Below are 20,929 nucleotides of genomic sequence, written 5' to 3'. Positions count from 1 at the left end.
AAGCAGGGGATAAGGCAAACTCTCTCTTGTCATTGCCCTCCTGTAACTGGCTTTCTGAGGTCAGCGCCACCTCTGAGCTTGGGGGTAGCATGTGGGGTCATGATTCATAGTCATGGATGGAGTTGTCCTCCATAGAGTTGCCAAATTACCTTCTTGGGCATTTTAAGCAAGTGGCGTCACTGCATCTTATGGCAGTGAATTCCACAGGCTAACAATGCACCTGAGTGACAAAGTGTTTCCATTTTCCTCACTTTAAATCACCTCTCACTTCTGTTAGAATGGCAGCTTCAAAATTTGCTTGGCATTGCGTGACAGAGTGAAACTTGCTCCCGTAGAAGCGTTCGTCAGATGGTAGCCGTTGTCTCTGATCTTGGAATGATCCATCAAATCTGCTCACTTCTTGAAATGACATTTTTCCTTTCCAAGAGCAGGGCTTATTGTTTAGGGTTATTATTTTAAGGACAGACCCTTGTCTGATTCCTGGAGAGCTGCTGCTGTCCTGTGTTGACAATCCGGGGCTTAATGAAACAAGGGTCTGACCCAGTCAAGGCAGCTTCCCGTGTTCCTGTGGGCACTTGTTAGAACAGAACAAAACTCACCAAGTATTTTCCAATCAGGGCAAAATCTTTCCATCCTGCACTGAGGCTGTTGTCTTAGATCTGACCCAGGATTCAACTCTGTTATAACCAAGACAACAATGAAGAATTAGCCAGCCTCCTTTGGAGAGATTTCATCTGATCTGCGTCAAAAGAAAATTACAATGCAAAAAAAATTATAAAAAATCCTATCTTTGAGCATCTAAACAATTTCCCCCAGTATGACTCTTCCTACTCATCTGATTCAGGAGCAGGGAGATGAAAGCAAGGCTTGACTCCATTGATTTTAATTGTCTGTTCTGGAAAAATAGAGAGAGAAGCTGAAAGCCCCCCTGCCCCCCCTCCAGCAGCATCAATAGAAGGATAATTAATTGGAACCGTAAAAAAAAAAAATTCCCACTTGAAACCCCAGAGATGGTTTGAGTAGCGCAACCAAAGGAAGCTCGGACTGTGCAGTGAAGACGACGAGGTGTCTTTGAAATTGTCGCAGCGTTTAGCTTTGCTCTGGAATTTGTGCCTGCAACAAATTCATCACGTTGGATAGGGATCTCCCTTCTGCGACATCAGGCCCTCTGTCCACCTAGCTCAGTATCGCTTGCACTGACTGGGAGTAGCTCTCCTAAGTCTTGGACAAGGCTCTTCCCTAGCCCTGCCTGGGGGATGCCGAGGGATGGACCTGGAACCCTCTGAAATACGCAAAATGCAAGTCTTGCCAGTGAACAATGAGCCTTTGCCCTGGAAAGCTGTGACAGAAAATTCCAGCTGCAGCTGGGTGTGGAGTGTCCACCTTCCTGGCTTGGTCTGGTAGCGAGGAAATTGGTGGAGCAGAATCATGTGAAAGCAGGAACCAGCCAGCATTCTTCTTGGTAAGGCTGCCACTGCTGCCTTGCTAATCCAGGGTCCTGCTCTGTGTCAGTACTGTTGGGGGAGCACCAGAATCTCCTCTCTTGCAGTTTGAGCTCATTGGGTTTAGTTCTACTCTCAGTTGAGAAACAATTTGTCCCTTCTTCCATAGCGCAGCCCTTAAGGGATTTGAAGAGTGCTGTCATATCCCCTCTCAGCCTTCTCTTCTCCAGGCCAATCATACTAAGTTCCCACAATCTTTTCTACTAGGGCTTTTGCTGGTGACTCTGTGTGGTTTCTATTAGCCCTGCTGAGATTGTAAGTGAAAGGAGGAATGATATAATTAAGGAGGGTGGTCAGGAATCAGGGGCAAAAATGCACACCTCCAGCAGCAGGTATAGAAGTAGCTCCATCATCTCCAGAAGACACAGTGAACCAGGTAAGTTTTAAGTGTGGACATAGCAGAGGGAAAGGAATTCTCCTTCTAGTGGGCAGAGAGGGCTCTGTCCACATGCACACTGGTGGGGCTTCAGTCAAAAGATCCAGTCAACCCTGGCTCAAAAGATCCCAAAATGTGCATCATGGAGGTTTCAGTCTACAGAAGCTCAAGCCCAATCAGTGACTCAGGGCCCAATCCTATCCAACTTTCCAGTGCTGGTGTAGCCCCAGTGCAACCTTGAGGACAGGAAATAAAACATTCCCTTCTCTGGAGGAGGCCTCCGAGGCTGCTGCCCCACCACCACAGGATGCAGCGCATGGCACTGGAAAATTGAGTAGGATTTGGCCCTCGGTCTGGTGGTTTTTTTAAATGTGTCTGAATTTGTCTGCCTAAGTATCTCTTGCAATGCAACTGGGATACATTGAGACAAGGTTGCTAGTGCAGTGGCATGAGAGAGATCAAGATCAGTATTTTAAGTATGGTTTCAGCATTTATTTTAATGTATTGGGCATTAGAACGCCTAAAGTCTGCAACCAGCTGAGACTCTGGGTATTAGAGGCAGATTAGCCCAAGCTTCTGGGGATCTTCAGCCTGCACGAAATACGCCTACTGTGCAGTTTGTTGAGGTTGGCAGTTCCTGCTGCTTAAGTCAAAGATTTGGCGGCTTCCCTTGACCCAGCTGTGAATGATCATCCGTGGTAGGTGATTGACTTGGGGAGGGAGGAGTCCTGTGGGTGACTGTGTGGATTTTGCATGCATCAGACCAATTATCCTCTGTGCTCTGCAGGTAGCGGTATTCAGCCCACCCGCTCAGCATAAACTCCCCTTAGAACCACCGGTTAAAAAGGAGAAAAGCAAGATAGGCATATTAGGAAGAGCTCAGTTGGAGTTCACCAAAGGCCGAGCTAATCCATGTTGTTTTTCCACCCTTGCCAATACGTATTTCACGTTAGTTTTAAAATATTTGTGTCCCGCCTTTCATGCCACAGAAGCAATTGGCCTGCAGAATAAAAAAGCTGCAAAGCTAAATAGGGTCGGGGGATAGGCAAACACATTAAGGAAGCCCTAAGGAACCAGCAGTTGACCATCAACGAAGCTAGAAAGATTACCGCCAGTTTCCAAGAGTGGAAGCTTGTCACGAATGGTACACGGATCCCAGCAACACCTACAGCAGTGTATTGCTTAAGACAACCTGCTCCCCAAGCACCAGCAAAGAGTACAGAAGGAAGTGGGAGGGAATCCAAACTGGTGGCCATTCCACAGGTGCCAGGAGGGAGTAATTTGTCACCCCCAAAAACTGAATAAAAAACATCAGGTTTAACCAGTGTCTTGAAGAGCCAACCAAATTTCAGTGGGGAGAGCGTACCTCCAGGTTGATGACACCACCAAGAAGGCCCTGCTCCTGGTGGCCGAGTTTCATGCCTACAAGGACAAGGACACACAGAACAAGTTCCAAGTGGCTACCTGTAGCATACAAGAACTTAGAGGCTGTGTGAAGAGAGAAACTGAACACTGATTCCCAAGAGATGGCTCAGTGGAAATGACCCCTGGTGTCAGGGCTGGACTGTGGATAGCACCTGTGGAGTGTCGGAGGTCAGGGCAAAGGGGTCAAACATAGAAACCAGGACAGAGAGATGAGCCAGAAGTTGGGAAGCCAGGAATCAAACCAGGAGTCATAGGGAGGTGCACACCAGAGCCAAGGACACTTTGTTGCTTAGGCCGATTCTGGGCTTAATGGTCTCCTCTGTCCATAGAGACTTAAATACTCACCTGGCCAGGCTGAGCCAGGCCAGAGCCTGAGAGCCTTTTATTCCAGCTGCCAGGTCCAGCCCAGCCAGTTCCTGGTACTCCATCAGATACTATCAGTTAATGGCAAAGTGTGTTTTAAAGCAACAAGTTGGATCCAGATGCCTTCTTCCTTGGATGGAAAAGGACCTTCCTCCAATGGAAATGGGGTATCTTTGGATTTAACCCGGTAAATGTGTCAGGACAGCTGAGAAAAAGGTACTGGAATCATCAGCTGATTTGATACTTATCTTAATTACTCAAATAAATCAGTGAACTGTAATTGTGAAGCAGGGGATTGAGTATTTACCTTGGGACATTATGACCAGTGTTGGGTAACACAAGCAATTTCTTGGATGGTTCTTCTCTACAGCTTTTATAACTTGATTTCGTTGGCAACCTTCAGTCTCGAAAGACTATGGTATCGCGCTCTGAAAACTTGATTTATATGTTATTAATTAAAGAAGATGGGGGGGTAGCAAGCACATACCCCCTGTTAATTTCTAAAGGCAGTTGAGCCAGGTAAACCGCAGACTGGTTCTTCAGTTATCCAGACAAACTGGTTTTTGTTGATGTTCACATTGTGACTGTGTGTGTGCGTGTGTGCGTGCAAACTGGTTTTTGTTGAAGTTCACATTGTGACTCTGTGTGTGTGTGTGTGTGTGTGTGTGTGTGTGTGTGTGGATGGGTGTGCTTTGAAAATATAAAACTAGCGCTATTTCACCCTTTTGTCCCCAGAAGCTTAACACTTGGGAGGTAGGTTGTGGTGCCTGTGGATGCCAGCTGATTGACTCTGTGCTGGTACTGGGTCTTAGAGGCTCTTGATGTACCACGGAGACTCAGTGTGATGTCACAGACAATGCCCTCTCGTCTTCCTTGGGGAGAGGGTTAGTTGCAAACTCTAATTTTGGTCAGCTGACCTGAAAAGCCAAAATGTGGTACTTGGGTGCTCCCATTATTTGAAGGGAAAAGCAGTATATGAATCAAATAAATAGGTAAGTAGATAGAATGAATAATTCCTAATATAAGGTTTACTTTGTTTTTCCCATTCATTCTCTCTCTTTCACATCCACCCACACACAGTTTACAACAGTAGACTGGAGGTTGGGAGGGCACCGACTAGACAGTGAAGATGCGAGAATCAGCTCCATTTCCTCCCACCCCTTTCCTGCTAAACAGTCTTTTTGGGGAGTTGTCTTTCTGGGTTTGGTTTGCAATTAGCTTCTGAGTATGCGGGGGGGGGGGGAAGAGGGAGAGGCAAAACTCTGAGACCCCCCTGCTATTTGGAAACTCAGTTCCACATCATCGTATATGATCTGTTAGTGTCTGAATATAGTGGAGTAAAAATGTGCAGGCAAAGCATTTGCTTGAGAGGCAGGGTGTCACTCGGTGCATTCCAAGCAGACGCCCTCTCTCTCTCTCTCTCTTCCATTCCATTAGGAAGCTGGGCAGGAATATGGCTGAAGCAACCATGTTTGGTTGCGTTCCTGGGCATCAATACACAGTGCCTGTTCTTCCCCCCTCTTGATCACTGCTGCACTGCCAGGCAGCGAAAAGTCTCCCATGCCTGGCTTCCTCTCATGTGAATGAGTATGAGACAAGATTTTGCACATGTTGCAAAGGCTGTCTAGAAACCGGCTTCCCCCTTCCCATGGATTTCTGTATTCTTGTTGTGTGCAGGCAGAATTTACTGCACTTCATCAAGTGGCACTGTTCCTTCTTGGAGTGGGACATGGAATCGAATCGCCAGGCGTTTTAGTAGCCACATCTGCCTACCCATAACAGAATTTGAGCTGATTAAAAAGTGGGTAGTTAAAGTCCATTACATTTTTCAGTTGGCTGATTTCCCAACTGTGTATTTATGCACCTGATTTAGGGCTATGTTATGGGGAGCCAGAGCCATAAAGGTGCTCCTAAGTCCGTGTGGGACGGCACATACCCCTTCCTAACCTGGTTCCTGTTTGCAGAGGTGGATCTATTGCTCGCAATGCTTGCATGTGTGGGGAGAGGAAGGAGGGATTTGGTGGCTAGAGAGAGTCACGTGGGGGTGCTTGGGATTCCTTGTTGTCGAACCCCCTGGCCCCTCCGGCAGTAAACTTTTCCCATCTTCGCTTCTTGTATAAGCTCCCCCTATCTTGAGAGGAATGTGCCCCTTCACAGGAAACCTCCTCCAGCAGTCAGTCAGCCAACCTTCAACAAGACTGGAGCACAGCTAATTGGTGCTGCTGTGCAAGAGAGGTCAGGAGGCACCCGACACTGGCAGCTGTCACTCAGATGCCCAGGGTTGCAGGGCATGAAGGGGAGGCTCATTTCCGAATCCAGCTTCCCTTCTAGTCTAATTAAGTGACTGCTAATTAGAGCAAGGGTGGCGAGGTGCCTGGGCATCACTCCTGCCTTAAGGCAAATGCTACTTTACCTGCTTGATTATCTGTTGCTTCCCTCTCAGTCTTCCTCTCCAAGCCGGCTTTCTGCTTTTCAGCAGTCAGCTGCGTTTCAGCTGTTGCCTCCTTGTGCAAACAGGCTCTGGAGGTAAAAAGCCTTTCCCTGCATTTAAACATGGGCTGGGCTCGCAAGTCACAGCCCAGGTGTTTCTCTAAATGGCAGCTTACAAGCATTGCAGGACTGGGCCTTGGATAGGCAGGGTTGGGTTCTCCAGCCCGACTGCCAGTAAAGCAATGAAGAGGCCCTACTCTGACATGCCTCCTGCCAGCTTTTTGCTTCTGGAGCAAGGCCTGCAATCGGTGTTGGTTTTGTAACCTTCAGAATAAGCACTGAGCCTCTCCAGGCTCTCTTGCAGCAGCTCATAAAGCAGCCGTTTCTCCACTTTTGGAAAGGTCTCGTGTTAAGGTGCTGACTACCTGGTGGGTGTTTAAGTGCGGATGCTGTGAACTGCTAAGGATCTGCAGGGAAAGTGCTGGGGCTGGACATGATCCTTGTCGAAGCAACATGAAGGAAATTGATTTGCAGTTCTTTTGAGCACTAGCCTGCTTATACCCACCACTCGGGGTGCAGTGGAGAGGTCCTTGCAGGTGGACTTTTGAAGGTGAGGCGCACAGGTATCTAGGTGCTTGCTTACCTTGGTCTGGCTTTGGAGTAATGTGGGTTGAACCTCAGATTGTCGCTGTGGGACTGGCAATTTTCCTTGGCATGTGACATTCGTTTATGTTTAAAGCATCATGTTTACTCCTGTAATCCCAAGCAAGGGTCAGTAGCTGTGGAATCAACCACATCCTTTCTGACATTTGTTTGCATGACACTTTCCAACAGACCTGGTGCTCCATTTCTCTCTGCACCCATCACACTGGTGTCTATTAGTCTGAAACAGACAAACAAAAACATATGTCACAGCACAAGTCATGATGACTGTATGCAACCTCTGGGTTTTAGAGGTAGCCTGTCTCTGAATGCCAGGTGCATTCAGACAAAGGTGTGCTTGACACTGGCATCTCGTTGGCCACTGTGAGACGCAGGAAGTTGGACCAGATGAGCTCTCGGCCTGATCCAGCAGGGCTTCTCTGACATTATTATCTCACACCAGTTTCCACGATTACCTTTACCATTCTCTGTAAATCAAAGCTGGTGACTTTATTGATACCCCATTAAAAAAATAAATTTCACATGGAAAACCTCTGGCTAGGCAAGTTGGACAGGACCCCCCAAAATACCTGTGAAGAGGAGGAGGTATTCATGATACTTTGCACAGTATAGTGCAGGATTTGGAACAGAGGTGAAGAAATTTGGTATAAATAATTAGAAGTATTAATGAGTGCTTAGTCTTGGATAAAATTTTCCTTTTGCCTAGGGGAGGGGTGACACAACTCTCTCTCTCTCTCTCTCTCTCTCTCTCTCTCTCTCTCTCTCTCTCTCTGTGTGTGTGTAAAAGTTCTCTCCCCCTGTGTTATGAAAGACACATCGTCTATTCTGGTCCGCTTGGCCTTTGTTAGACCGTAGGGAGCTGTCCAGCCTTTCAGCAAATGCATTCCGCTCAAGGTCAGCCTGCCAACTCCATTGTTACAATTTTGCAGCCCTCACCTTTCCGGAATAGCGATTGCTGCCTTTTTGGTGCATAGGGTTCTCCTTACCTTTCAAGCCTGCACAGCCCATTCTCTGTTCTGGCCCCAGCTGTGCTGTGAGAGCAGAATTGACCCAATTATTATGGCAAAAGGGGGACTCGGCGCTCACATAGAATTACCGTGCACTGCTCATTTCCACTGCCCTCTCGCCTCTTTTTCTTTTGCAAAGGTGGGATTTTGACCACCTTAATGTGAAGTTAGAAGAGGACGAGGTAGGTTTTGGTTTGATGCGTCGCATAGCCTTTGTGCCGCACAGCAGGGTCCCCAAATTTTGTCCGGTTTCCCAAGTGTCTCTGGTGTTAGATCTTGCACTGTCCTCATTAAAGTGACATTATTAATGGGCCTTGCTGGAACTTCGTTTTCTGTCCTGACAGCAACCTGGATGCAGGGCCTCCTTCCACTCCAAATATCCTCCAACTCTGAATTATTTGTGAGGTGTCAGAACGCTGGCTCACTTGATTTCAGACAGATGGTCCGCAGAGAGAGGAGAGAGGCTCCGGGTGACCTCCCCGCCTCTTCAGAGCTGGGCTTGTTCTGGGATCAGACGTGGCTTGCGCAGGGTCTGCTTCATACTGTCAAAAACATATTTCAGGGCTTGCCAGGAGCCCTTTTGCATTCATGATTCTGAGAGGAGAGAAAGCTCCTTGTGAGTAGCAAGTGGGATTCTGCTGCCTGTGTGCTGCTCATACTAAGCTCCCTTTTTCTTGAATCCTCCATTTCTGGCAGATTTTGTCTAGAAGTGTGCACAGATTTGAGGACTTATCGTGCAATAGAAGAAAGCTGTGCTATTGATGGCAATATAAGGGGATGTTTTGCAGTTGACAGTTCAAGGGCAACTGACCCAGTGACTTGGTTTGGTCATTGGCATTTGTTAATATCTTAAAACACAGCCACACCTTTTCTATGTCCCTCAGTATCCGCAGGAGATACGTGCCGCCCCCCCTCCCCACAGATACTGGCAACCACAGATAAGGTGAACCCTCTCTTTGTGGTTCCCCAAGCCCACTGCCTTCATTTATCTTCATTGCGTTTGCACAAAGCCATAATGTGATTTGCTTTAATCAAATGCTGTAAGCAGAAAGCTTGTAGCAAGACAAGCAGTATGCAGGCTACAGGCCAGAGTGGAGGCTGAGCAAGAAGTTAATGTTTTCTCTTAGCGTCCCTTCTTGGCTTCAGGCTCCCTGCCTGCTTGTGTTGTTTACACCCATACAAAGCAGCACTCTGGTGCTTAGGTCCTTAGTCTCTCTCATTGCACTGATCCTGCCAAGCACCTCTTCATTGGCTCACTCCCTGAATGTAAGAACCAAGGAGGCAGCTTTTGGTCTGAGACCAGAGCCCTGCATGGCCTCGTCCCCCTCTACCTATCAGCCCTGGCATCCTGGCTCCCCTTGACCCTGACCCAGCTCTGTGGCCCTCAAGTGTCTGAAAGGCTCCTCTTCCTGACCTTTCTCCCTTGCTGCCTCTTACACCTGAAACTGAAACTCCTGGAGGCTTCCATGCTCACTTTCTTTTGAAAAGCCACTTTGTTAAGCCTTTGGCAGCACCCTTTAGTCCTATTCCCTTCTAGAACTAAGCTTAAGGGCCCAATCCTATCCAGTGTTCCAGTGCTGAAGCAGCTGTGCCAACATGATACATGCAGCATCCTTGTGGGGGGACAGTCACCGAGGCCTCATCAAGATAAGGGAATGTTTGTTTCCTTACCCTCAGTGGCTGCACCAGCTCTGGAAAGTTGAATAGGATTGGGCCCTCCATCACTGTAACAAGACCACCTGCTTCTCCTGTTTCCCGTCCCCCTGTCCCTCCTGTGTTGGTATCTAGATTTGTAAGCCTCTCGGGGCTTCACTGTTTGTAAAAATGCCTTCTGACATGATGGCGTTATATAATTTATTAACCACTGTCTACCCTGGAATTAAGATTTGCAACTCAATCCCTGTTTTCCGTACTGCTTCTTACATGAGTCCAGTTGGTGGGTGCCAGGCAGAAAAGGGCCTTCCGATGGTGAGTCTGAAGTTGTGGGATCCCTCCCCACTGGCTGCTTTTAAGTGAGTCCCAAAGTTGGGCTCATTTTGACCTGCATTTAAACGATTTTTAGAGGAAAGGTGGGGTAAAAATCTCTTCAACCAACCAACCAACCAACACAAATAAATAAAAATAATTTGGAGGGATTCTTCTTCTTTTTAAAAAGGTGTTCTTGGTCTCTGTTCATTCCCGCTGTTGGGATCTACATCTGCGCAGTGCAACTACAAAAAACTTACAGCACTTGAACCAGGGGGATGCCGCTTGTGCCTCCCACCAAGAGGGTGGAAGGCCGTGCCAAAAAGACTGGTTGCAGGACCCTCCCGCGCCTTTCTCCAGCTGCTGCATCTCTGCCCCGTTGTGGCATCCCTGCCTTTGAATAGTTCTTGCTTTAAACTCTATAGAATGATTTAATCAGTCGTGGATTATATTCTGCTGCTTACCCGGAGGCAGCTGAGTGGGCTGGCTTATTAGAGTGAACGGAAAGCACCTCCTGACAAACAGCGAGCTTGAGGTTCCCTCTGCTAGTGTGAGCTGTAGCAAGAGGGAGCGCAAGCAACTGAGCCACAAGTTCTGAATGGAGCTTCTCAGGAGCGCGTGTGAAGGGCAGGAAACCCAGCGTATTCCAAGCTAAAATGCAGGTGTGAACCCCAGTACCCACACATCTGGCCTCCGTGGATTTGACTTCCCGTGGGTGCTGTGGATAGCAGGGGAAGGCCACTTCCAGTTTCTTGTCAGGCTGGAAATTGCTGTGGGTTCTTGTGTCTGCAGTTTTGCATCTCCGTGGGGGCGTGTGTGTCTTGGAGCAGATCCCCTGTGGATAAAAAGGGGGGGACTTGTGTGCTCTTCCATCAGGGAAAATTCAGGTCCAAATTGACTACTGTTTTAATAAAGACTGTAGCACCTGCAGGTGTGGAACTGCTATACCTGTGCTCGGAAACAGGAATGTCTTTTGAGCTTCTTAACAAAGAACTTATTCAGCCTTGAAGTGTCTTACACCTCCATCCTACCCCTCCTCCCCCATCCACAAACTCCATTTTGTTTCTATTACTCACTCTGACCAGTTTCCACTGACTAGTCTTATCCAATGCAGCAGATCAAGGGAGCTGTTCTCTGCCTTATACCCCATGACGTTTGTTATGAGAAAACCCACAAGTGGCATTTCAGAGAGAGTATCGCAGCCACAGGCACTGTTGCAACAGCCTCACGTAGGCTGGTGAGGACGACATTCTGGCTGGAGATTGCTGACCTATAATCGAAAGCGCCCCCCTCGTCCCCAGCTGGGCGGCTGACTGGCTCTAAGCCTTCTGCTCCTGTTCCATCTGTGCTTTCCTTGTGTTTTCCAGGTTCCCTGAAGAGTCCTGTGAACAAGACAGCACTGACCTTGATTGCAGTGAGCTCCTGCATCCTGGCCATGGTGTGTGGCAGTCAGCTGTCCTGCCCCCTGACTGTCAAGGTGACCCTCCATGTTCCTGAGCACTTCATTGCAGATGGTAAGAGACTCAGCCTCACTGGCTAGCTGGAAAAACTGTCGTTCCACAGGTGTGTGTGTGTGTGTGTGTGTGTGTGTGGAGAGGCATAGAAGGTTGTTTCCTGAATTTCCAGGGACGTTTCTTCATCACAGGCTCCCTTGCTGGGGCTCTGCCTAGGATGGGGTGGCCAACCTGCAGCACGCCATGTGCCACTTTTTATGTACAGAACCTTGTATGTGCCACTCCAACTTAGTTCAGTCTTCTCTGGACCTGCTCAGGTGTTCACATGATCTGCTGAGCCTCTACTCAGCTGTCTTCACCCCATCCCATGCCTTGTCGCTCCCTGTCTGGGATTTGTGCTGGGAGAAGCACCATGTGCTTGTGGCTGTGGAGCCCTGCATTGGCGTGGCGTGGCCATGACAGATAACTTTACGTGTGCTACTTAGGAAGTCTTGCATGCTACTAGCAGCATGCGTGTCGCAGGATGATCACCCCCAGTCTGGAAAAACTATATGAAAAATGCTGGAAGAGCCCTGCTTGATCAGGCCAAGGGTCCAGCTAGTCCAGCTCCCTGTATCTTGCAGTGGCCCACCAGATTGTGATTCATTTTGGTCCATCTAGCCCAGGGATGTTGAACATAAGGCCCACGGGCCAAATGCAGCTCTGAAGCTCTTTATCTGTCTTTTGGACTCTCTTAGTACCGCCATCAGCTGCTCTCAGCTGTGCTGAGGTGTCACTGCTGAAAGGGCAAGCTGTGTGATAAGAGGGCTCTCCCATATACTGAAGATATGATTTGCATATTTTCTCCTCTGTCATTTGCAGCTAATGAGTTCCTAAGTAAAAAAAAAAGGTGCTTATTTCCGTTTGTGATCTCTTTAATGACATCACTTCCGGCCCTCAGCAGGCATCTTGAATGCTGTTTGGCCCGCTTTACGAAACAAGTTTGATCCCCCTGATCTAGCCTATGGTCAAGATAAGATGTTTCAGAGCTCTGCAGACAGCCCAGCCTGCTGCTTCATACCCCGACATGATGCCCCAGTCCATCTGTTGCACTTTTGCCACCAAGCAGCTCAGCCTGCACGAGTCTTGCCACACCGCGAAATACATCATGACACTCTGGGGTGTTGTGATGCCCAGATTGGAAGCCTCTAGGCTAAGAAATTGCGGCACGCAAAGTCTCAGACCCATCCTGTTCATTTCTCCATCATGGTCTGCCTTGTGTTTTCCTCTTCCTGGGATTTGATGTGGCTGGAACAATTTATAAAGCTGATTCTGGAATTGAAGTGCACGTAGTTCCTCCGCAGCGCTTCCTTCCTTTGTTTTGTTCTCTTCCCTGCCCTTGACATTACTTATGTGCGGAGGATCTCGATACTCTCATGCATACAATGGCATCGAGATTGCTTGTTGTATCAATGTGCACTTTGGAGAGGAAGATGGAAATGAACTGAAGGAAGCGAAAGCTGTGTCAGCCACAGTGGGCACGGTGCAAAATGTGGAAATAATTACAATGCGTGCACATGTACGCAAAGGTGGGACAATGACAGGCGCCAAATGCTTAGGCTCTGCTTTGGCAACACAGCCAGCTAACTTGAAACCCCAAGTCTGGGGAGAAATTTGGAGCAGGGGGATGTTGGAGGCACCCCTGCTGTTCACGCCTCCTCACCAGTCCTGGAATGTCACCTTTTTTTCCTAACTGGAAGTTGCTTGTCTGACTTGTTCACTTAATTCATCACTCGCGGGAATCGCCCTGAACTTGAAAAAAAAAATGTAGTCTGCGAATCTGCCCTGAGGCAGCCAGTCCCCCCAGTCTTTGCTGGATGAAGAATTTGCCTCCGGGGCTCTGGAAGCCAGTTGCTTTCCAGCCTGCCAATGTCATCTGAAAGGCATTCTGGAGAGAGAACGGGCGGGGAAGTCACAGGAGGGGATGTGGAATGGAGGGTGGGGGTGAGGGAAACTCTGGCTAATATCATGGAGGGTTTTGTGTCGAGGCCACCTTGCTTTCCGGTGATCTTGGCTTTTTGTAGGTGCTAACTATTGCAGCTATCCCCATGTATCGCAGCAGGATGTGGTGATGGCACCTGAGGGCCTGGATGGCTTCAAAAGGGGCTTGGACAGATTTCTGGAGGAAAAGTCCAACACAGATGGCAAGCCATGATGACTGTATGCAGCCTGCAGGTTTTAGAAGCAGCCTACTCCAGAATGCCAGGTGCAAGGGAGTGACACCAGGATCCAGGTCTCTTGTTGTCTTGTGTGCTCCCTGGGGCATCTGGTGGGCCACTGGCCTGATCCAACTGGGCTCTTCTGATGTTCTTATACTGCTAGCCAGATCTTGTTCTCAGTCTCTGGGGAGCTTTGCTGCTTCAGCTCTGTCTGCACAGCTCTGTCAGGTCCAGCTGGCATGTGGTGAGCCCTTTGATGGTTGGCAGGTGGCAGCCCCCTTTCTACTTTTCACCTTCTGACTCACTAAAACAACCTTCTCTGGCTTTGAGTCGGGCAGGGATACTTCTCCAAACTTGTGGAACACTGTTTCCAGTGGGCCCCCTCCCACTTCCTGGACAATGAAATTGCCCCTGTCTTGCTGGAGAGGTAAGTGCAAGGTCAGACAGATCGGCTGCCTTCCTGCCCCAATGTTGGGCTTCCCCCATTTCAGGTCAAGTTCCTCTGTTCTGGTGCGTTTTCTCACTATTAAGGCAAGACAGGATCCTTCTCTTATAAGCAAAGTTCTGTACAAAGATGGCAACCAGGCAAGCCATTTTGATCAAGACACAGGTATCTCCATCTTAGAGAAGGGCAACTCTGCCAGGGAAGGGATCCATTCTGGGAGAAAGGCAGCCAGCCTCCATCTTATTTTTGCAACTTCACTGGAGATGTTTTCTTATGTCACAGGGACCTGATCCATGATCTCACTGGTTCCGCACAGCGAGGCACAGTTTCTGTCATAGCCTATCTTTGAGAAGATGGGCTCTACTTCAGTGGTTCTTAAACATTTTAGCACTAGGGCCCACTTTTTGAAATGACAATCTTTTGGGACTGCTGTAAGTGATGTCATGGCCTTAAGTGACATCATCAAGCAGTAAATTTGTTAACACTCCCGTATGACAAAATCAAATTAATTAATTAAGGGCGCAGTCCTAGCTCATTTTCCCCGCACAGACATAAGGGCAATGCAACTTCGAGGTAAGGGAACAAACATTACCATACCTTGAGGAGGCCTCCATAACTGCCTCCCGACTGCAGGATGCAGCACATGCCCCACTGGCACAGCTGCGCCAGTGCTGGAAAGTTGGTTAGCATTGCTCCCTAATTAAAAGATTACAATAATTATAGGTTAAAAAAATATTTAAAATAAAGAACCCTCCTAAACTTTCTAAGCGGTTGCTGATATGTTTAAAAAAATTTTTTAATGCATGATATATTTTTTTTTTAAATTTAAAAATTTTTAAAGCATGATAATTGGGCTGTCCCAGCACCTTGGCAGCATCTCCCTTTCTCACCCCTTTTGATCCTTCCCCTGTAGTGTTCCTTGCCTTCAGAGGCCTCCTTCTGTCTCTCCCTCCCAGGGCCTCAGCAGAAGTGGCACAGTTGAAAGAGCAGCACTGTGTGATAAAGAGCTTCCAAGGGCTGCATCTAGCCCATGGATCATGTTTAACACCTGTGGTGTGGGCAATATTGAGTTGGGAAAGCTCAACTCATACTTCCTGGTTGAAGTCTTGTGTTTCTATGACCTACATTCAACAGGCTCCTGTTTTGCTCCTGCCATTAAGTACTGCGGATCCACCCAGAGACTTCACATCTCCCATTAGAAGAGCCCACTCCAACTTAGCACCTCTCTAGGAGAACATAACTTAGCTGGAGGGGTCGGAGGCAAAGATACTGTTAAGCGCACAGGCAGGAGAAGATTTTTTTTCCTCCTCAAAACAGAGAAAACGACCTTCCAATTTCCAAGCCCTGGATTAATTCCCTCCTTAAAGGAGCTAAATTAGAGTCTTCCGTGCTTGGAAGGGACTCAAGCCAATTGCACCTCCTTGGGCGCCATTAGAATTTCCAGCCTCGGCTCAACACCGCCGTGTCCCTTGAACAGTTTATTGTGGTTTTGCCATCAGCGTTGGGTTGTGCTTTGCTGCTCTATTAAGGGAAACTGCTCTGAGTGTTGTCCCCATTTGCAAGGAGAAGAGCTTTGGGGGGAGGGGCTTTTGCACAAGCCACGAATTCAGATCACTGCCCCACAAAGGGTCCTTTGCACAGAACGTGAAACAGGCTCTGTTGGACCTCCTTTCTCTTGGGTCAGCTTGAGCTGGGCAGAAGAAGGTCCTCAGCAGAGCATCTTCTAAGCTCCCTGGCAAGAAGGGGCAGCAGGTGGCTGCTCACCTTGGCTGCGTTCTGGGGGGGGGGGGGCGTCGGCAATTTCCATCCCTTTAGAGTTTAGAATGATGTTTAGCGCTGTCATTAGATGTCATTCTCATTATTCCGCAAGGCGTTCCCTGGGCCCCCTCCCTTCCTCTCTTTAGAAAAAGTCATTAAGCTGGGATTGGAGATCAGCCCATTTCTCCCCACTTCCAAGGACATTAATCTGTTTTATTGGGATTCCATTGGCAGCTCTGTGCAAGTGCTCTGAATACTCGCATAATTTGCTCAGCTGCTTCCTTTTTCCAGGGGGACTGGAACAGAAGCCATCTCATTTTTTTTCTTTCTGGAACTGTAATATTGCAGGGACACAGTGGATTTCATTTCATTTTAGTTTCCTTCCCCCCATTCTCAGAGGTAGTGCAATTAGTAGTTGGAAGACAGGAAGACGAGTTCCTTCGGCCCTATAGCTTGGGGATGGAGACAACACCAGTGTCATTTTTATCTTTTTAAATGTTTCTTTGCTTGTCTTTCAGGAAATGTGAGCAAGCACAAAGCTCAATCACAATATTCCATTCGGGTTTTTTCCCCCATTGTCACAAAGCTTCCATAATCTCAGTCAAAGTTTGGGGACGTCTAATCATATATGTCAGTGTTTCTCACACTGTGGGTCGGGACCCACTTAGTGGGTTGTGAGCCAATTTCCATTAATTTCATTCATTTCGATGTGTATTTTATTTTTAATGTGTTAGACTTGATGCTGCCATGGTCTGTGACTGCATTTGGTGAAAAGTTTTAGATCTGTACTTTTAACAGGCTACTCTATATATGCTTTTAACAATGGTAGTCAATGGGGCTTACTCCTGGGTAAGTGTGGATAGGACTGCAGCCTTTGGGATGTTTAGGGAATTTTTTAAAAACAGATCAGGAATTGCTTGGGTGGGTTAGGAAGGTTCTTTTTATTTTACTATATTTCTGCTTATTGTAAACTTTTAATTTGGTTACTTTCAAATCAGTCTATTTTTTTTGTATGGGGATGTTAAAATTTTCCTGTTTGATTATGTCACTTCCATCCATGACATCACTTGCAGGTTAATTGCATCTCTTCCATTTCCTTCCCCAGTGGTCCCAAAAGATGGTCATTCTAAAAAGTGGGTCCTGGTACTAAAAAGTTTGAAAACCACTGAATATGTCAATTTCATTAAAATTTGCCATGTCCCAATTTCTCGTTAGCAAAACCTGTGTTTATGTGATATTTGTTTGCTTCCACTGTTTAGTAAGTAGTTATTTGTAGATTTCTTCTTGGAGGAAAGAGAGACTTCGAGATGCATACTGTGCGGGGGAGGGGGGGTGTCACTATTTTGCTTCACCCCAGTGCAATGTCCTTCCTAGTGGCTGTCTGCTGGTGTTTCTTCTGTGTCTTTTCAGATTGTGGGTGCTTTGGGTTCAAAGGAGCCATTCCTTTGATTTTTTTCTGTAAACCACTTTGTTTTTGTTGAAAGTGGTATATAAGTATTCTTGATGATAATAATTAAATCTGCAGCAGCAGGTGAGCAAGGATAAAGGTGTGGGGGGGGGGGAGTTTGACAATTCCTTGGAGGAATTGTGGGATATTGATTGGTTAAATCAGCTATTTTCTACCCTTTTCATCTCATGGCACACTCACAAGGGTGCTAAATTTGTCAAGGCACACCGGTTTTTGGACAGTTGACAAGGCACAGTGCACCACTAGTCGGGAGCTCACATCCTCCATTGGCCCTACTGGTATATGACCCTCCTGCAAACTCCCGTGGCACACCTACAGCCCATTGGGGGCACACCAATGTGCTACGCTGCCGTGGTTGAAAATAGGTGGGTTAAGTGATCTGCCTGTCTGCTAGAAATGTGTTAGTGGACTGTGAGGTCTGGTCTAGAGGGTTGAGCCTCCGTTTGCCTGAAGATAACGTCCGAAGGTCGCCAGTTCGAGGCCACCGGCACCGTGTGACCTTGAAGCAGCTGACAAGCTGAGCCGAGCTATTCCATCTGCTCTGAGCGTGGGAGGATGGAGGCCAGAATGTGCAGCCAGATCATGAAAGAAACATCTTGAATGTTGTGTTTTCTTGAAAGATAGAAACCTTCTTTCAAATTGTAAAAATCCCTATGAGGATTTAAATTGCCTGCCTGTGTAAACCACCTTGAATAAAGTCTAAGGAGAAATCTGAGGACCAAGAAAGGCGGTATAGAAATACCTGTATTGTTGTTGTTATTGTTATTGTTGTTATTATTATTGTGAGCCCCCTTTTGTCCACCTCTTATCTAGATAGTGCCACTAGGAAGTGTCAAGATATCTACAGTTGTTGACATTGATAGTTTTGCAATCCCAAATTGCATAGTGTCAGACACCACCATGACGTCTGACAGTTCAGATTCTTCGAACTGCTTCTGATTTTCCCTGACTGCTTTCAAATGGACTGACAGAGCATCATATAGAGTGTAGAAGCTGCTAGGACTGGTGCCCTGTTTCAGTGTGCCGTCTTCATGAGACGCTTCTGGGAGCTCTGCTGTGCATCCTGTCCCTGCTTGGGAATTCTTCCTGCGTCACTCATCTTCACCAGACGAGCCCTCCGAGCTTTGATCAGAGCTAAAGATGACTGATGAGGGACATTGTAAGTGCCTGCCCTTCACCCCTTGAAAGCCGTACCACACGCTCAGAGTCTCTTGAGACTCATGTTGGATGGTGCACCACTCTCTGGTCAAGGTAACGGCTCTCTTTCTTTCAGGCTAACCTTGGGACCACCGTGGCTAAATGAATGTGAGGTGGGATGTATCACAGCAACCTTCAGAATAATCCTTTCTCCCATTCTGGACTTAAGAGCAACAACCAGTGGAAAGTGGAAACCACCTTTGTGTGCCATCAGGAGGCAAAATGCTTTGTCTATGTGTTTAAAAGATTCATATACTTATAGAAACATATTAAATAAAATCAATTAAAACATGGAGTGAAGAGTCAGGGTGGTAGTTAGAGAGAGAGGATGGGCCAAGGGTATTTTTTTGAGATTAGGGAATGCAGAAGCATGTTTGGATGCAGTAAGAAAGAAACCCAAGGGAGGAGGGAGAGGTTGACAATAAGGGATGAGGACTGAGTGCAAACTGGACAGGGAATAGGGGCAAGTGGAGAGATCCAGTGAGGACACCAGAGTAGCCTAGAGAATTAGGATAGAGGGAGGAATGGGGTGAGGAAAGTAGTAGGAGGGAGAACTGGAGAAGGCAGCAGGGAGAGGAAGAGAGTGGGTGGCCTCTATTTTTAACAGCAAAGGAGGTCTCATCCAGGTACAGGGCCAACTCCCCCCCCCCCCCGTAACGCACAGAACCTAAAGAGGAGATGGGATGACTTTGGGGGAGGAAGAGGTTGGGTGGAAAGGAGTGTCTTTTCTTCCTTCACAAATGGGAAAAGAAGAAGTCCAGATGTAGAAACCCCAAAAAGTGGAACCCAAGGGGGATCATCACGTCAAGAGACAGTGAAAATAGGAATGGACACCAGTCCCAGAAGCCAGAGTGGGAGAGAGCCCGCTGGATGGAGGCAGCTGGAGCTGCCGATGTTGCCAGTTAGGTTTGCCTGCATTTCTCTAGAGCTGTTCCCTCGCTTGCCTGACACCCGCACTCTTAGAACAGCCTCTGGGTTTGTACAGCTGCTCTGTCGACATGGCAGGGGGCAGATGGTTCCCATCCTGCTGCATTTGAAGCAGGGGCAGACCACGTTTCTGTGGAGAGGCAGCTGTTTAATCATTGCCATGGAAAATTGCAGTTCTTGTGCTGTGGCTTGTGTTGGCATGTTGCCCGGTGGCACCGTTTTGGTCAGCCAGAAACTGGCCTTGGAATAACCTCACCTGGATAAGGGGGAGATGAAGGATCTGGCAGCAGATGCTTTGAAGCAAGCAGGACGTGGGAGAGTCCAACACCGAGACGGCAGACAACCCCATTCTTTCAGTGATGCAAAAACGTGCTCTTCCTACCACATCAACTGGACATTCACCCAGTGTCACCCCCAGCAGTATCCCTGAAGTTAAAGACGAGGGAGGGATATGCGTGCGTCATTGGAATGCATGAACAGTTAGGCTGGCGGCTGTAAGAAATGGTCTTGCACATGGCATCCACTTGCGCATGACAATGGAGCATAACATTGGAGCAGGAGCAGTCTGTGCAGTTCCCAATATTTCTCTGCCCACAAAGGCTAGAGACTTAGGGCGTAATCCTAACCAACTTTCCAGCACTGACTTAGCCGCAATGCAGCCCCCAAGGTAAGGCAACAAACATGTCCTTAGCTTGAGGAGTGTTGGGAGAGTTAGGACAGACAAAAGAAAATTTCTTTCCTCAGTGTGTAGTCAGTCTGTGGAACTCCTTGCCACAGGATGCGATGATGGCGTCTGGCCTAGATGCCTTTAAAAGCGGATTGGGCAGATTTCTGGAGGAAAAGTCCATCACAGGTTACAAACCATGACAGGTATGTGCAGGCTCCTGATTTTAGAAATGGGCTATGTCAGATGCAAGGGGTGGCACCAGGATGCAGGTCTCTGGTTGGCTTGTGTGCTCCCTGGGGCATTTGGTGGGCCATTGTGAGATACAGGAAGCTGGACTAGATGGGCCTTTGGCCTGATCCAGTGGGGCTGTTCTTATGTCCTTATGTTCAGCTGACAAGGGAGGGTACCAGGATGCAGGTCTCTTGTTGTCTAGTGTGCTCCCTGGGGCATTTGGTGGGCCGCTGTGAGATACAGGAAGCTGGACTAGATGGGCCCTTGGCCTGATCCAGCAGGGCTGTTCTTATGTTCAGCTGACAAGGGAGGGCACCAGGATGAGGTTATCTGGTGTGCTCCCTGGGGCATTTGGTGGGCCGCTGTGAGATACAGGAAGCTGGACTAGATGGGCCCTTGGCCTGATCCAGCAGGGCTCTTCTTATGTTCTTAAGTATGGCCACAAGGACCCCCTGCCCATGCTTTCCTCCCCTGCCAGCTTCAGGCAGGAGGCTGGTTCGTAGCCCACCTGATCCTAGCCCGCCTCTTGCTGCGCTAGCAGCTCTGGTGAAAGATGTGTAGCGCCTGGCATGAGCAACTGAGAGGGGGAGTTTTGGGGACAGATGTTGAAACAAAGCTTGGTGCCATTTCCCCCTCCAAAGTTGTTATTCCTCCCTGGTGAGAGATTGGCGAGCAGCCTGGCCAGCTCTAACGAGAGGCGGTAATTGCCCGGAGGTTTAATATGCAGCATGCGTGACTGTTAAATGCTAAGTGAACAGCAGAGCAGCCCAGAAAGGATGCCCAGAGAGCGGGGGGGGGAGCAGTGTGCCCCCTGGCCAGCAGGCTCTGTTCTGTGGGTCGCTGGCTGTTTGCT

At 48.1% G+C, this 20,929-nt stretch overlaps 1 protein-coding gene across 1 annotated transcript in view; it reads left to right on the top strand.

The window, feature by feature from the left end:
* Positions 1-20,929, top strand: part of LOC136636072 (astrotactin-2-like) — a gene marked incomplete at its 3' end in the record, with an annotated part of 141,127 nt that overhangs the window by 99,118 nt on the left and 21,080 nt on the right. The window contains exon 6 of the mRNA XM_066611092.1: positions 11,099-11,245. Coding sequence (XP_066467189.1) covers positions 11,099-11,245 — 147 coding nt within the window. The remainder of the gene's footprint in view (positions 1-11,098; positions 11,246-20,929) is intronic.

Source organism: Tiliqua scincoides, unplaced genomic scaffold (genome assembly GCF_035046505.1).
Source record: "Tiliqua scincoides isolate rTilSci1 unplaced genomic scaffold, rTilSci1.hap2 HAP2_SCAFFOLD_80, whole genome shotgun sequence".
Taxonomy (NCBI): Eukaryota; Metazoa; Chordata; class Lepidosauria; order Squamata; family Scincidae; genus Tiliqua; species Tiliqua scincoides.
Note: the sequence above shows the minus strand (reverse complement) of the source record. Positions and strands in the feature narration are given on the sequence as shown.